Source organism: Prionailurus bengalensis, chromosome B1 (assembly GCF_016509475.1).
Source record: "Prionailurus bengalensis isolate Pbe53 chromosome B1, Fcat_Pben_1.1_paternal_pri, whole genome shotgun sequence".
Classification (NCBI taxonomy): Eukaryota; Metazoa; Chordata; class Mammalia; order Carnivora; family Felidae; genus Prionailurus; species Prionailurus bengalensis.
Window position 1 is genome coordinate 202,912,503 of NC_057344.1, and position 17,662 is coordinate 202,930,164.

The 17,662-nt window shown below is 55.0% G+C and overlaps 1 protein-coding gene across 9 annotated transcripts in view; it reads right to left on the minus strand.

Annotated features, from left to right (window-relative positions):
* The window catches only part of AFAP1 (actin filament associated protein 1), a 149,555-nt gene that overhangs the window by 48,399 nt on the left and 83,494 nt on the right, over nucleotides 1–17,662 (minus strand). For all 9 annotated transcript variants that reach the window (XM_043573051.1, XM_043573049.1, XM_043573048.1 and 6 more), the window contains 2 exons: nucleotides 15,706–15,917; nucleotides 12,173–12,352 (listed from right to left, as the gene is read on the minus strand). In XM_043573051.1, coding sequence (XP_043428986.1) covers nucleotides 12,173–12,352; nucleotides 15,706–15,917 — 392 coding nt within the window. The remainder of the gene's footprint in view (nucleotides 1–12,172; nucleotides 12,353–15,705; nucleotides 15,918–17,662) is intronic.

The window sequence follows — 17,662 nt, forward strand, 5'->3', positions numbered from 1 at the left end:
CGGAGGCCTCACTGAGGTGACACGTAAGCCAGGAGTCGAATGGCCAGAAGGATGTGGCCACGTGAGGAACTGGCGGAAAAGGCGCCCAGGCAGAGGGACCAACGGGTGCAAAGGCCCTGTGGCGGATGTGAAGTGTTTAAGGACAGCACCTAGTACCGTGTGGCAGAGACGGGGGAGAGGCCACCAGGAGGGTCACAGAGCACGCTCAGGCCAGCGAGGGGGGCTGGGTTTGTGCAGTGAGAAGCCCAGGGGTGACGGGATTGACTTTCTGAGAAGCGGTATGGAACAGGGGCCGAGAGCGCGGGCCCCAGAGCCCAACTGCCTGGGTTTTCATCCTGCCCTTCATCTTGGGCAAACCAGTGACCTATTCTGTGCTTCAGTGTTCCCGCCTGCCACGCAGACACGCGACGGTCCCACCTGTGAGACTGAAATGGCCGGAGGCAGTGCCGGAAACAGGGAGCATGCCCCGGCAGAAGTGCTAGACCGCACGTGCGCTGCAGAGGGAGGAACACGGACACGTAGAAGGAAAGGAGTCGGGCCCTCGTGCGGTGGCTCGGGGGACAGAAGGGGGCAGTGCAGGCTGGGGCGATGGCAGGAAGGAGCTGAACAGTGGCCTCTGGAAGATTCTGGAGAACCAGCAGGCCCTGCCGGTGGGCGGGGCAGGAGGGAGGCGCCCACTCCAAGGCGGCTGGGGAGGCAGAGAGCAGCAGCGGGTGGGGGAGAAGCAAAGGCAAGCTCCCAGACAGAGCTGGAAGTGAACTAGGCAGTCAGGGGAGAAGAGCCCGGGGGTGGGGGTGAGTCGCCAGAGGGAGGGCAGACAGAGCAGGACGCAGGTCCAGGAGGAGGACCAGAGCCGGTCAGCACTTGGGGGCTGAGCCAAAGGGGCGAGGCTCGTGCAAGAATGAACTGGAGCGGCCAGGGAAGCGGGGGCGAGGCGGGAGGGTGCAGCTCCCCGGAGCACGGAGGAGGAGAGAGAAAGCCCCTCTGCTGGGGGCGGGGAGTGACCGAGGGGCTCCCGGGGAGGAGGCGAGCAGAAGAGGGTCTTCCAGAGGCAGCAGGAGGGCGGGGTCCAGAGAAGGCAGGGGGACACAGAGAGGCCGACGTATCTGGTGGCAGGAGTCTGGGGACGCTCCTGTCTGGCCGGCTCCATCTTCTCAGCGAAATGTGAAGCCAGAACCTCAGCTACCAGCTCGAGGCCCCGACCGCGCCGAGCCTCCGTTTCCTCACCGGCACAGGAAGGAGGGTCAGGGTGGCCTGTCCCGCCATGTACACGGCTGTGATCAAATTAAGAGAAAACGAGACCCGCTCCACAAAATGCCTGAGCCGGCACCCGGCACGCGGTGCTGCTCCGGTCATCGTCACCGTCACCACGGGGAGCGTCCTCACCGTTGACGCCGGCGGCTCAGAGGGGCTCCCGGCCTCGACGGATGGGCGTGGTGATCCTCAGCCCCGCCAGTGCTCACAGCGCCCCCACGGTCACCCGCCGTCCCCTCCATCACCACCGAGCTCCAGCAGTGAGCTGGACGTGGTTGTGGTCACCGGGGATGTGCAGCGAACAGGACAGACCGGGATCCGGGGCGGCGGGCCGTGCATTCTGGTAAGGCAGAAGTTAGCCGGCGGTTCCTTCAAAACGTCTTCTGTTCCTTTTGGAACTAAACTGCAGTTTGAGTCCGACCCAAGCACCTTCGGGGCAGAACTGAAGTGCCAAAGGCCCAGGTATCCTGGTAGGGGTTTTGCAACGGGATCTCAGCACACATGCCCAACCTCGCCGCCTTGCACTGACGCCGGGATGAGCGCCAGGAACCCGCAGGAGCCCAGGACACCGCGGCCAGCCATTTTCCTGCTCAGCCGTTTCATGAGAAAACTATCAAGCAAGGTACACGTTTGGGGCTAAAATAGGAAAAAGGAAGAAGAAAGAAAAGCCCAGAGAACTTGCTGCCACAGTTTTGTTTTTTTTTTTTTCCTTGTCGGTTCTGAGCTGTGAAAGCATCACCGAAGTGACACGAATCGACCCGGGCCTTCCGGACACCCCAGTCTCTGTCCGTGCTGACTCGGCTCCTGCTGCCCTGTGCCAGGCCTCTGTCCCCACACCTCCCCTGCGGCTTTATCAGATCTGTAGTCGACAAGGCAAATTTTTATTCGATCCAAGAACAAGATTCTGTCTTTTCTCAAGGGAAAGAGTGCAATGCAGCGGAATCCCCGGGGCCCTGGGGTCAGGCGGCAACGGGGTTTCAACCCCAACGCTACTGCCTTCTCCATACGAGAGGCCGAGCGTCCTCACCCGGGACACGCAGGACACAAGGCCTCTGGGCCACCATGGGAGGCAGGACCGCAGGACCGCAGAACGCGAGGTGCCCAGCCGCGCTTCTGCCAGAGCAGGCAAGCGGCACACGTGGGCCCCCGTCCCCATCCCGGTGGCCCGCCCCAGAGGACGCACCACAGGACAACCGTGCCAACCGGCCGGAAGCTCCCAAGTTCGTTTCACACCGCAGAACACAACCTGCAGGAAGCCCCTTCTGGCAAAGCGTTTACGCCAAGAAGCAACCGTCCCTTCTCACTCTCGCTCTGTCCGAGGCGGGAGGGCCCACGGCGCCGTGACGCGGCTCCGATGTCCCTCCCGGTCTCCCGGGCGGCCATCCGAACTGAGTGGGGGGAGCTGTGCTTCTCCTCCCGGCCGGATGGGGCTCGTCCTCGGAGCCACATGTCTGGCGTGTGAGCCCCACACGGCGTGTGCAGCACCACCCCCGTCCTCACGTGCACACGGCTCTCGCACCCCGTGCGCCCACCGGCCCGTGTCTTCCCCTCGGGTGGGCCCGCTTTCCCACATGGGGCTGCATCTTGCTTATGTGGGTCTTCCCAAAGCCGAGCACATAACAGCAACGTAAAAAGTCTGATTGGGAGGCACCTGGGGGGCTCAGTCCATTGAGCGTCTGACTCCGGCTCAGGTCATGATCTCACGGTTCACAGGGCTGAGCCCCGCATCGGGCTCTGTGCCGACAGCGTGAAGCCTGCTTCAGACTCTGTGTCTCCCTCTCTCTCTCTGCCCCTCCCCTGCTCATGTGCTTTCTCTCCCGCTTAAAAATAAACATTTTCAAAAAATTAAAGAAGATCTGATTAAAGAAAAAAAAAAAGGAGGGAAGAAGGAAATAAAATGGACTTGACGTTTTCTATAGGGAAAGAAAGATGAATGAATGGAATCCAGGGGGAAAGAAAGCGGGCCGTCACACAAAGTAAGTAAACTCTCACGACAGCCTGTCCCCAAGCCTCTGCACAGATTTCTGAAATCCTTGGAGAACAAAAAGCTAAAACACGAAAAAGGAGCGTGCAGATAATAGCCACATCTGTGCCACCGACCCCACCCACAGGAGGCTAACCTCCTCACACTCTCTCCCACTCACCGCAGTGTCCCCTCTCCCCTGCTCCACAGCTGGACCCGTTCTGCCCACGAAGGTCCAAGGGATGCCGCACTGACACCACCAGATGCGGTGGCCTCGCCATCGAGGCCAAGTGGTGTCCTCACCTCTCCTGAGAAGCCTTTCCTAACAAACCCAACCCACGTATCTGCAGGCTTAGAACTCTGTACATAAAGGATGTTCTTTTGTTCTCGACCGACTTAAATTCCTTGCGCAGAGGGCAGTGTCTCTGGTGATGCCTGGGAAAGAGACGGCATCCAGCAGGCCACAGGGGACCCGGACACACCTGGCGCCAGGCTCGGGGCCATCCCTGGCATCCCGCCAACATGGGATTATTTCCCTTCCCCCAGACTCAACCATAATCACAGCCCAGGTACAGGGGAGGGCACTGTGGAAAAGATGGGGGGGCATAAGCCGGTCTCCTTCCACGGTTTTGACCAACCAGCCAGCTGGATTACTTCCGATTTCTGTTTGGAAACTATCTTTCTGCTCTGATCTCCATTCATTGCCAAACTGCCCCCACACGGTGAATTCAGAAGTAATAAAGAAAGGGTTTATCACCCACGTTGCTCGGATAGCTGCAAAGGAAGAGTTCGTATTAATGTGTTTCTTTTTAAAGAGCCACATTCCACGAGAGGTTCAATAGGTATTTAAGAGAACCAGATCCAAATTCAGAATCACAAACCCTTCAGGAAACAAATTGTTATATGTTCTGTGGTATTTTTGTTTGCTTTTAACTCGAGCCCTCATCTCCAGAAACACAATCTCTGCACATTTTTTAAGGAAACCTGACCACTTGGTTTCTGGGAACACTGGCTGTTGTCTTCTGACTGACCCCTACAAAATGGCTCATGTTTTCAGCATCTGTACACACACACACACACACACACCCAGAGTCAGTTAGTTTTGGCCTGAGCAGCTGGTAACGGACACTGCAGCCCAGAGGAAGAGAAACAAACTTGGCCACAGTTCTTGAAGAGGCGTGGGGCAGGTCAGGTGCAGACCCCACGCGGCCCTCCTGCTCTCCGCACCCGACAGTGGCCTCAGAGAACGTCAGCTGGGCCATTAAAGCTGCTCTTCAAAATACCAAAAGCGTGGATAATAAGTTTGGGACAACAACACAGCAGTTTATATTAACGAACACACGGCCCCTGTTTCACACCACAGTTCACGTCACAGAGTTGTTTTAGACTTTCTACACGAGGAACCCTAAGGGGTGACATTTACATTCCAACAGTTGATTACAGTTCTAAGTGTGCATTTGTGTAACTTTTCAGCCTGTTTTTGTGATAATTCTGATCACTATCACCTCCACTTGGCAGATAAATGGGAAAGAGTTTGCTGACCTCGAACATCCTGATGGGCGAAAGCCCTTCCGGGAATATATTCCAGATTTCAGAGCCTTCGCTCACGCTCTGTCACTCTAACATGCCGTCTCTCAGATAAATAAGGGCTGTTCCTCTTGTGACAGAAGTTCTTTGATTCGGGGGGGGGGGGGGGGGGGAATCTGCTTCAGTCATAAAGTTGTGGACTTGACAATGTGAAATAAAAAGCCACGATGACAGCATTGGCTTATTTCACCGAAAATTATTGTTTCAAAGTTTTAAATCATTTAGAAAAAAATAGAACAAAGTTAGAAGACACAGACTAGCTAATTCCCAGACTGTGTGTAAAGCTGCAGCCATCAAGACGACGTGGCACTGGCACGACCACATGTGAGCAGACTAATGCAACAGACGGGAGCCCAGCGGTGGGCCCGCATGCCCACGGTCAATACATTTCCAACCAAGGCAATTCAGGTCATCAACGGCACTAAAACAACAGACTATCCCCATGGAAGAACATGGATTTTGACCCTTACATCTCATCTTATACACAAAACCAATATATATGGACAAAACCAATGAATCAGAAGTTCTGAAGATGACAGTTAATGACTGTGATCCGAAAAACCCGCGTCGACCTGTGCACCCAGCAACTGCAAAATGCACGTCCCCCAGCACAGACTCAGGGCATTTCCCAACACTGACCGCAAGTCCGCAAACCTCTGCAGTGTGAAATCATATGAAGTTCCGAGTACAGCGAGATTCAGCTAGAAACTAAAAGAAGATAGATTATTTTTAAAAATCCAAACACGTGGAAAGTGAGCAACGTATTCCCGAAGAAATCAGTGGTCAAAAAAGAAATCACGACAGACATTAGAAAACACCTTGAACTGAATGACAATAAAAATACAAACATCAGAATGTACAGGACGCAGCCAGACTTTAAAAGTCTCTGCAGAGACTTTAAATGGATGCACGTATATTAGAAAAAGGCTAAGACTCTATTATCTAAGTATGAACTCTGAGAAGTTCCTCATTCAACCAAGTCCATAGAAGTCCAAAACTATAAAGAATTAAGCCAAAAGAAAGACGTGGAGAAGAGAACTGAGAACAGAACACCAGAGTATGAGGGTGAAAACCCAACAGAGCCCAAATGTGGCTTCTCGAGACACCCAGCACAGAGGGGGGCCGTCTGGCAGGGCTGGAGGACAGAAGGCCCAGGTGTCTCCATTCTGGTTACTGAGGACAGTAACCGCCACTCCCCTTGACAAAGAAGACAAGGTGGATATATTTTTACCACCACCGCAGTTTTCACTCATCAGAGAAGGAGGATAGAAATAACCTGGACACATTACGTTCCCACACGGGAAGAGCCCACGGCAAGAAAGCAGCGACCGCGGCCGCCTCCTGACGGGCCGGGAGGCGGGAGGCAGGGACGCCCACCGCGGAGGCTGGGGGAGAAACCAGCCACATCCGAGCAGCCGTACGTGGGCCGGCACGATGGTTTAAACGTCAAGGAGCCCCCAAGACCTCGCGAGCCTGCCCCCCCCCCCCCCCCCCACCAGCCCTTGCCCCTGCGCCCTTACTGGGCATGCGGGAACAACACGGATGGCTGGAGGCGAGGAGGCCGGGTTCGGGGAGGTCCTGTGGGCACGCGGGAGGCATCTTGCCGTCCCGAGCGAAGGAGGGTTGGAGGCCGTGATGTGGACGCCCCTAGCTCCGGCCTCGAACGCATCTCGCTCTCACCCTGATTTTCACGCTGCTTCCAGCTGGGGCTCGTACGTTTACTGAGACCTAGAAGCGACAGCACCGCGGTAACAGCGAGAACAAACGGCGGCGGAGACGGCAGCTCACACTTACAGAAGCGGTCACCGCGTGCTCGGCGCTGTTCTGAACGTGTCTACCTTAACGTACTATTTTATCCTCACAGGTCAGAGAGCAGGCGCCACCAGGACCCTCCTCCCATTTCACAGAGGAGAAAACCGAGGCACAGAGAAGCCAAGTAGCTCATCCAAGGCGCGAAGTTAGGACCGGCTGAGGTCACAGCCCGACGGCGCCTGGGTCTGGGCTCTAGTGACGCCATCTGCCCGGCGCTTTTCTATCCACCATACTGAATTTCGGAAACAGTGGTGAGACTCAAATAAAACTTCCCCCAAATGGCTTTGGAATGCCCTTCACGTCAACTGCCCGCCAGACCACAAAACCAGTCAGATCAGGTATCTTAAATCCTACCTCAAGCACGAGCAGGGGAGGGGCAGCCAGAGAGGGAGACGGAATCCGAGGCGGAATCCAGGCCCTGAGCTGTCAGCACAGAGCCCGATGTGGGGCTCGAACCCACGAACGGTGAGATCACGATCTGACCGAAGTCGGACGCCCAACCGACTGAGCCCCCCAGGTGCCCCTTAAGAAATGACTTCTAAGCGAAGGACATTTACAAAAAGGACAATAGGTGTAAACAGACAGGTCACAGAAACATTAATACAACTATAGGCTCTCAAACCGAGCAAAAGGGTGCTGCTCTGTGTCAGCCGTAAGAAGCGAAATGCAGATTAAACTATTTGGAGAGGTGGCCCTTCCCCACCACGGGGCGCATCCCCGACGCTCGCTGACATACGGTGGGCGAGGCTGGGAGAAAGGCACTCTGACATCTCGCTGGCGGGAGCTGAGCTGGCAAACCTCCTGCGGAGAGTGACGTGGCTGTGTATCAAGACTACGAGTCCTTACGACCCCCGTGCAAGCAATTAGTCTCTCTGGGACGTCAGCCGCCAGGCTGACAGGAGTGCGAGGTGATATACACACTGGGTTCATGATCACAGAATTGTCTGTCACATCCGAAGACTGAAACAACCCAATGTCCATGAACAGGAGAGTATTTTTTTTTAATTGTGGCCTGTTTACACCATGACACGATACGTACTGGAAAAGAGAAAGAGGAGCGGCTCTACCCCCTAAATTGGAAAAATCTGCCAGACACTTGAGGTGTGCAGGCAAAGAGGCGGAACGCTGTGTCTCGTCCGTGGGCGTGGGGATTAAAATGTGCTTTTCTACTTGCCTGCACATGCAGATAAAGAAACCCTGGAAGGCCACTCAACAATGACTGCTCCCATACATGGCTGGCAGATGCAGAATTGCACGAGCAAACCCAGGAAACCATTTGTCATGTTCCAGCAAGGTCGAACATGTGCACACACGAAAGCCAGCCGTGCCAACATAGGTATCCACGCCAGAGAAGCCATGCCACGCGAGACCAAGTGGCGTGCACGAGAACGCTCGCGGAAGCGCCCCAGGACAGCGACGGGGTGGACAGACCCCGTGGCTGTTGACCCCAGAACAGACATAAAACAGGGAGTGGAAAAAGCAAGCTTCAGGGTACGTGCGGTGTGGAGCCATGTACATGAACATTTATAAACACAAGGGAAAAAAAAATCACTTGTCGGTCACGAGTACATATGTAAGTAAAAAAGTATTTTAAAGTACGTCTAGGTAATATTTAGGATAAAAGTTACCTTTGAGGCAGGAGAAATAACTAATGGGGAGGCATGTTCCAATTCTATCTGCAGCAGTTGAGATCTTGAGAAAGAAGATACAAAGGAAAAAGGAGAAGATTCTTAGGACCCTCATGAATCTGAGTCACCGTGAATCTATGTTTTTTAAATTTTTAGGTGATACTGACAAGACAGCCAATCTAGTAACAGTATAGAGAAAGCACTTGACCCTTTCGGGGATCTGTTGCCTGTTAAGAAAGAGAACTCTCTCGCTGACTCAAGCTGGTTTTGTCTCTGACTCATTTCTAATCAAGACTCCTTGGCTTCTGGGGCGCCTGGGTGGCTCAGTCGGTTAAGTGTCCAACTTGGGCTCAGGTCATGATCTCGCAGTTTGTGAGTTCGAGCCCCGCGTCAGGCTCTGTGCTGACAGCTCAGAGCCCGGAGCCTGCTTCGGATTCTGTGTCTCCCTCTCCCTCTGCCCCGCCCCCACTCATGCTCTGCCTCTCTCTCTCTCTCTCTCTCTCAAAAATGAATGAACGTTTAAAAAAAAAAAAAGACTCCTTAGCTTCTGACACGGTCATACGTCATAGAAGTAAAGCACAAACGTTAAACGGACGTAAACCAACTTCAGCTCTTTAGACGAAGGGAACTTACCAGCTATTATTTATTTCCCTTTTGAGAAACATCAGCCAAGCGCTCTCAAAATCTTGCGGTGAAGCTTCCTTCCATTGACCAACAGAGTCATGGCTGTGAGTCGGCTAAGCGCCTCCGATCGGCGCCTCACATCTGGTGAGATAGGACGTGAGACTATTTCCACCCCATTGGCGTCTGACATCTTGGAAACGTTTGCTCTCTAGCTGTCTACTTGAGAGCTGCCAATGCCACTGCCCGATGAGACGGGAAAACGCAGCGACGTTCTCGAGTCATTAAGAAGGGAGCGACTCGGCGCGCACGGAAGACACAACAAACTGTAAGAGCGGGGGAAGAGGAAAGCTCGGGTCTCGGGCTGGCCCTTCGGGTTCTCCACTAGCGACAGGCGAACCCACGAGTGCAGAAGGACAGAGACCGCTCACCCGGAGCGGGACCAGGCCAAGAAAACAGAATCACAAAGGAGGCTCCTTGCTTCCTTCATCCTTCTTTCCCTCCTTCCTGAAGGGACGGTGCTGGGACCAGGCAAGAAGGAATGAAAGGGAAAACGGCGAACCGCCAGGTGCCCGGCACGAGGAAGCTGGAACGTGAAGGGGAAACCGAGGTCAGCTCCCGCTCGAGCCTTCGCAGGCCTCTGTACTGTCCCTCCTGAGACCCGGCCTGTCTCCTGTAACAAAACTGCTAACGGAACACCTTCCTCGGGCGGCCGCTCTGGGCGTGGAGAGGTAACGATGGAGACGCGTGCTGTAAACTCTGAAGGGCTTCAAGGATTCTGCTAACGGTGGTGTTGATATGCGCCTTACGAAAGCTCCGTGTGGGAGGCTAAGCACCCAGAGCACAAGTTCCTGATCACATGGCTCCCGTCAAAACATCACACGCTCTGTTCAGTCTCTCCTGGTGCACACACGAGAAAAGCCACCTGTGTGTTCAGACCAGCAGACAGAGGTGATCGCCGTTAGCACCGTCACGGTCTGGCCCGCGTGGTCTCCCAGGGGAGAAGAGGGCAGTGAGGCTCAAGGGTGAATGGACACGTGCACGTTACAAGAACCACTGTCAGAGAACGCTTCCTCAGGACTTCCCACTCCTCCCACCCCTTTTTCCAAAGCGTGTACCGCAGGCAGTGAGGGACTAGATGGCCCGGAGTCGCCTTCCTGAGGAGGACTGTCAGGAAGGCAAGAGAAGACAGACACAGCTTCTTCCCAGAGCACGAGAGAGCTACTGTCACCGTGAGGAATAGTGGGCCGAAATCCAGAGGAAGACGGAAACCTGGACGGGTGGGCTGGCGGCGGGGACTGCCTTTGCCACCACAGGGGAGGCAGCCGAGAGACCAGGCAGCGGCTCTGTGGCCCCAGGGGCCTGGGAGTCAGAAGCTGGAGCCCACAGCATGTCCAGAATGAGGGCTCTGGCAAAACACCCACAATTAGGGTGGGGAGTGCACCTCAGAACAAGCGTGAAATGAATATAAACCTGCAACCTTGAACGGACTGCAGGCCGGGTGGCTCCGGAAAGCTCAAGCCCCGCAAGCAGACTAAACTGATTTTGGAGAGCCAATGCCCTCACGGCACGCGGCAGAGGCAAAGGAAAATGCTCTCTGATGGAGGAAAGTGTACTGCCACGGATTGAATTATTTCTGCAGGGACGACTGGACACCAGCATACGTGAGCATGAAGTCAGTCCCCTATCTCAACACTACGTGGAAGAGTCAACCAAAATGGATCCCAGACCAGGCTTAAGGTCTGACGCTCTAAAGCCATCAGAAGGGGACACAGGTGCACCTCTTTAGCACCTTGGAACAGGCCACGGTTTCTCAGACGTGGTGCAAAAGCAAAACCAGAAGCAATGAACGAGCGATACATCTGACAACATGGAGGAACCTTGAAAACCGTTATGCCAAATGAAAGCAGCCAGGCACGGAAGGACACGCGCCGTATCAGTGTGTCTGTATCACATGCGGAACACAGGCAAGTCTCTGCAGACAGAAAACCAATCGGCGGTGGCCTGGGGCCGGGGGGCGGGGCCGTGACTGCTCACACAGGGGGTTCGGTGCTTCTCTTGGGGGAGACGAAACTGTTCTGGAATTACACCGTGGTGAAGAGACTAACAGCCACTGAATCGTGCTCCGGAAGGGTGAATTGTACGGTATGTGAATTATACTTCGATAAAGCTGTTCTAAACAAATTATCGAATTCATTGTTTTCCCCACACAGAACGAGCAGCATGGTCGTCAGAGGCCCCGGCGCACGGGAAGGCAAAACGACACGAACAAGCACGTGTACAGAGCGGACCAGGTCCACCCGCGACCCAAACCCCTGTCTAACCAGACCCGTTACCTGCTTGTTACGGAAATAAATGACCATCGTTTCCACAGGAAATTTAGAACTGTAAAAAGTAAAGTGGTATTTCCAGGCCGAAGAAGAAATAAGTAGAAATTCTAGAGTTCCATAACCAACGCTCAGAACCCAGTGAATGGGGACACATTTAACAGCAGCTCTGACACAGCTAAGAAGAGAAACGGTGAGCTGGAGAGAGACACGAAAACAGTAGCCAGACTAAAGGAGGGGAAAAGGGTAGGAAGATACAAAGAGAAGATAAGTAGAATATCGTGAAAGCATCTAATGTATATTTAAACATAGCCGGAAGGGAGAAGAGAATGGGACAAAGTGATATTTTTTAAGAGACATGGATGAAATTTTTTTTCTAACACTTAGAAAGATGGCAATCCACAGATTTAGAAGCCCAGGGAATTCCTAGCAGAATAAATAGAAAAGAATCCACATCCGGACACATAAAAAAAAAAAAAAATCAAAGAAAATCAAAGGAAAAGAGAAAGCGGTAAAACAGCCCGTGAGCCGGAGGCAGACGGCCTTCTGAAGACCAGAGGTGGAGGGATTAACCACAGAGGGATCAGAATACCCTGCCATCAAAGACAAAACTGCTCAGGTCAACCCATTTTTGCCGACACCTGAAAAAATACAAACTGAAATAAAAACAGGTCTGGGGTGGGGGGGCCCCCTGGGAGGCTCAGTGGTTGAGCGTCCGACTCCCGATCCTGGCTCACGGTCCGGGAGATCGAGCCCCATGTCGGGCTCTGTGCTGATGGCGTGGAGCCTGCTTGGGATTCTCTCTCCCTCCCTCTCCCTCTCCCTCTCCCTCTCCCTCTCCCTCTCCCTCTCCCTGCCCCTCCCCCCCTAGCGTGCGTGTACTCTCTCTTTCAAAACAGGAAAACAAGACGAAACAAGACCCAGGTGTGGGAAAGAGGCCTGGCGACGCGAGCGGCTCAGCGGCCAGGCGAGCGCCTCACCTTCAGCCACTGCTCGGCCTGCTCCTTGCTCTGCACCGCGAGAACCAGCGGGTCGGTGCCTTGCTGGGTGATCTTCAGCTCGTGCTTCTTCTTCTTGCTGTCCTTCGGGATGTACGTGACGCTGCAGCCTTGCAGCGGCAGCTCCATCTGTGGCTGCTGGTCCTTGGAGCTCTTGTAGCACTGCATTCAACATGAGACAGCGGAATCAGGCTTAAGGAAGTGCAAGCCGAAAGGCTGATAAAACTCCGGCACGACGGGGGGGCCGGCGCCCGCAGGAGGTCTGTCTGAGCAGCGGAGAAGCCCCGAGGCTGGGGGCTGGGTCTGCAGACGCACACGCGTCCCCCACACGGGGCGCGCTCCGCATGGCACGTCCCCCCCACGCACGTGAAAATACATCCGCTGGTGGTTCAGCCAAGTTTACCGAGCATCGATGACCCGACTCAGCAGAAACAGAAACTCCCTCCTCTGATGGGGATCAGGTACCAATGGGGCGTCCTCGTTAAGCGACAGGAACGTGATACACTAGAACTGCCGAAAGGCACACCCCTGACGTGGGCAGACGATACTCTGGATGCTTTATTCTACGACCTACGTCGCCGGGTATCCGCCTGTCTCATCCTATCCCCTTCATCCCCATCAACGCGTCCTACACAACACGTCTGCAAGCGTTTGCTTTCTAGTTGAGTACAGGATCCAAAGTTCACACGGCTCCATTTACACAGCAGACATCCACTCTAAAGATCCCAGTGCCGTGGTGAGCACGAGGAGTTAGTTCACATCAGTGGTGTTTAATCCGGATCTGTAAAATCCGGACTAGAATCAAATCTTGTCCAAAGGTTTCTCCTCCCACCTTGGGTCTAATTGTATTACTTAGGACCAACTGTACACATCTTCATGGAAATAGAGGGTCTGAGGGTTCAGGCATCCAAGTCCTACTCTGTTACTGATTAAACCTGGCCCCTGGGAAGTCTCTCAAGCTCTCTGAGCCTGTTTCCACATTTGTAACACAAACTATTGCTGTGGTTATCACTATTTTATGGAGTCACTAAATTATTAGTAACTATAACACCTCCCACCGAGTCAGCATCATATGAGGCATTTCATAATTTCATTTGATCGCCACAGCTGTCCATGTTGCAGACTAGGGAACTGAGGTTCACCTGGCTAAATAGCTTGCCAATATCAGACACCTGGAAAGTGGTAGACCCCAGCCCCACACGGCTTGAGTGCAAAGCCCACTACCTACTGGGGAGGGACAGGAGGAATAGACCCCTATTTTCAGAAATGACTTCCAGAGTCCTCTACTTTCCAGCTCTAAAACCTCGGCTCTTGAGCACCACAGGTATGGAACACATCCGCTTTTCACAAAAATCCACTTGATGGCTGTCCCGGTCTGAGAAGGAAGGAAAAAAAATACACCGAATCCAACTAACCCTGGATTGTTACGAATACTCACCGTTCGGCAGTCTCTTGTATTCTAGGTTGGCGCGAGAAAGGAAAGAAACAGAGAAGAGGGAATTGACGAGGGGTGGGAGTTAGACGGGAAGTGTGACAGCTTGTATTTTTCTCGAGTTAAACGTCTCAAAATGGGATGTGTCACCAGCCCTACGTGAAAGTGCAGGCTGGAGACCCCTGCGGGTTGGGCTCCCGGGGACGCGGACTCTCAAACAGAGGACGGTGTGGGGTGTCTATCGGGGCGCCCCCCGAGAGCCACGCCCGCAGGACGGAGGGGTAGTAAGAGGGGGCAGTTCAGATAAAAGCCCTCAGCTGAGCCTGCGGGATCTCTGGAGCTGGAAGGCACCATCGGGGCCGTCCTGATGCAGGCCCAGAGGAGGGGCCGTGACCTGGGCGAGCCGTCCTGAGGGGCGTCTGGCCCATCACGGCGTCCACCGCAGGGCCGCCTGGGCACGGAAGGTCACAGATGCCAGGTGCCTACTTGAAAAGCTGAGGATGACGATGCCGATGGGCAGGAAGGCTCACTTAGGGAAGGGCCTGGCTCTTTGTTTTCCACTGACAGTTTTCTGTGCTGTTCAAACTTGGAAAGCGTTCGCTTTCGTCACTGTTGATGTTTTTTCAGTGTCAACAGGGGTGATCTGGGCACTTGCATCATAGGTCATTTTTGAAAAAAAAAAGAAAAGGTTCATCCTAGTAATAATTAACTTTGAATCTGCATTTTGTCAAAGAAAGTGTTTTCACATGGTTTTTCCGTTAGTTTCTTCTGAAATGTTTTACAACGAATCTAAATGGTAGGTGTTTTCATCCTGGGCATCCTCTCATTTGCAAGAAACGAGAGGGGAGGGGAGGGTGTGGAAGAGGAGGACGGTCGGGAGGGGTAGGGGGGCTGTGGGGCACCGAGGGCCCTGCTCCCTGACTGCTGAGACCACCACACAGCCACCTGCTTCCTGCTCCTGGTTCAAAACCCCTCTTTCACATGAGTCCACTGCACGTTGTTGAAGCATTTACATAACACGGCCACATCTTGCAGCCATTATGTCAGATTGTAAATAAGGACCATATTAATCTTTTAAATCTGTTTTTTTTTTTTCATTCTGTACTTTAAAATTCCCGCATGGCATCATTTTTGGCATATTCTAAATTTGGGAGAAATTCAGGCCACACATGTGGAAAAAATATGTATTCTCAGTGTTTAAAAAAATTGTTTTTAACCATTAACTTAAAAATATACAACGCCCTGAGCATCCAGTAAGCATTCCCATGATTCACAGAAGAAACTGTAAAGAACGGGGTTACCCGCTCCACTCAAGGGTGACACACAGAATCATAAATCCTCCTGTGTTCTGTTTTAACGGTAGAATTTGGGGAGAACCTTTTCTCCAAGGTTAATGAGAAGGAAAAAGCAAATGCGAAAATACACTCTACAATTCACAGTTCCGATGATCAACCACGTTTTCTACGAAAGCTGGAAGGACGGAAGGAGCAGGGGGAGTGACACGCGCTCTCAAGGGCTCTGGCTTCCTCAGGGGGCCCCTGTGGGAAGGACACGGCAGCGGGCGGCCCGCGTGTCCCTGTCCCCGGCTTCCCTGTTTCTTAGCCTATCTTCCTCTTCAGCCCCTCAGATTAAACAACAAGAAAAGAATCTGCCTTTCGTCTTCCAAAAGAATTTCCTTTCCTGGGCACTCTCCCCGCAAACCGTGGCTGGCTCGCCCGCCCCACTCGATGACCTGGCTTTGAGGAATTCACTGACTCACGACAAACGAGAAAATCCATCTTGCGCCGTCTGGCAAGTTAAAGCCCGTGCGTTTCCATGGGCACACGCCACAGACGTTAGTGGCCCGGGGCGGGAGGGACTCTGCCCACCGGTGGGGGCAGGAAGTGGAACCGAAGGCACGCAAGGCTCGGAGCCCACGGCCCGCACTTACTGCCCGGCGCCCGACCGCGGTGAGCGCACCCGCCGCCCCACGGCCACTTCCCCCCAGCGGACGTCAGCGCCACCCGGGGACCGATCCCATCGAGTCAGACCGCCGCCCAATCCCGCCGAGCCTGGCCAGCACGAGCCGTGCGCGATGCGTTACCAGCAGCTTGGTGTCCTTGATGACACAGAGGAGCTTGCTCCACTGCCCGAAGCGCTTCTTCCTCAGCAAGAAGGCACAGATCTTGGCGTCCTTCACCAGGTCCATGGAGGCCTCCTCGGACGGCCACTGGTGCCGCGTCTTCTTGCCCTTTCCGTCCTCCTCCTCCTCGTCATACGACTCGTAGGAGCTACTCATCGCGTCCGAGTCGTAATCTGCCAAAGGGGGGAAAGCGGTAAAGGTAAAGCGCCTGCCTGCAAAAGCCTTATCTGGAAGCTACCGCTGCTCTGGGTTCCAGAGCACCTGCGCCGAGCCAGTAAACGAGGAAGGGGCTCTGGGTTCCGTGCACCACACAAAGAAAGGGCAGTTAGTAAAAACTGGGGGGGGGGGGGGGGGGGGGGGGGGGGGGGGTGTGTGTGGAAATCAACAAGACAGCCGGTGGAAGCGAAGGAAAAGTTTTCAACTGAAGGGCCTTAGAATCCTTCACCGGTGAGAAGCAGCCCTAGACTGTCCAGCGAGGGATCGGCCGCCTGCAGACCCCGCGGCGTCGGGTCTTGGCCCCGCCGCTGCCTGGCGAGCGGGCCCCCGGTTCAGCAGCGTGAACCACCAGCCGCAGAGCGCGGCCCTCCCCTACCGCAACACCAGGTCAAGGTTCTCTGGGGTCTCCAGCGTCGCCCCGTGCGCATCGCCACGCCCTCGCTGCTGACGTTCCAGATCCAAGCCAAGGCCGGCCCTCTCCTCGAGTCCCCCTCGGGGCCTCCGGACACACGTGCGCCCGTCCTTCTCATATGCCGCAAGGCAGTAACGCTTCGTATCAGAGGGCGTCCAGTCTCCCGAACGCAGCACATCCTCCCTCGCTCCTGTGGCGCTTCCGCCTCACTTCCCGTGTGTCCCACTCCATTTCCCTTCGCCTGAATGAACGTTCTCGCCTTTCACGATTTAATTTACGGGCACCTCCTCCACGATGCCCTCCGTGAATCGCCAAAGCCGGTCCTCCCTAATTCACATGCGGAAGCTCTCGCCCCAGCGAGACTCTATCTGGAGACAGGACTTCTGGGAGGTAATTATGCTTAAGCGAGGTTATGTGAGGGGGGTCCTAATTCGGTAGGACTGGTGTCTCTCTGGGGAGAGCAGGCGCGGGGTCTTGCTCTCTGTCCGCCACGCGAGGACACTCGGAGACGGCGGCGGTCCGTGAGCCAGGACGAGGCCCTTGCCATGACCTGACCGGGCCGGCACCCTGCTCTCGGGCATCCGGCCGCCGGCACGGTGAGCAGACAAGCGTCTGGTGTCGGGCCACCCAGTCTGCGGCGTCTCGCTCTGGCAGCCCGGGCTGAGGCGCTGGGCGACACGCCCCTCGTGTCTGCTTCCACAGCCTCCACCGTGCTGTCCTGCTGTTTGTCGACACCCTGCGTCAGGCTGCAAGCCCCCCAGGGCAGGGAGACCGCCCTGCAGGATGCGATGGCCCCAGCACAGGACAACGTACCTGGCCCAGGGCAAGGAACCAGGGTCTGCAGAAGGGCAGACTGCTGGATGAGCCCGTTACACCTGCAAAGCCCTCGGACGAACGGCTGGTGCAGAGTCCGAGTGCGAGGGACCGTCCGTCTTCTCAGCCTCAGCCCAGCCGGACGACAGGCTCCTTGACACGGCGTCGGCTTCGCCTCTGCACTCTCCCGCACCCCCAGACACATCCGGAACACCTTCCCTTCTCAGGACACGTCCGAGAGACGGATGGACATCTACACGACGCGTGACTCGGGTGGACGAACTACGGCGGACGTGGCCGGCCGCGCGGTTCTGGAGCGATGGCAGCCGCAGACCTTCCGCTCGGCAGAATCCGCCTCTTGGCTCGCCGGGAACTGGGTCACAACCTGCACTCAGCGCTCATGCCCGCGCTCGAATGTCATCGCGGAGAATCAGTACTACGGGCGGGGACAGCTGTTCGGCTGGGTTTTCAATCACG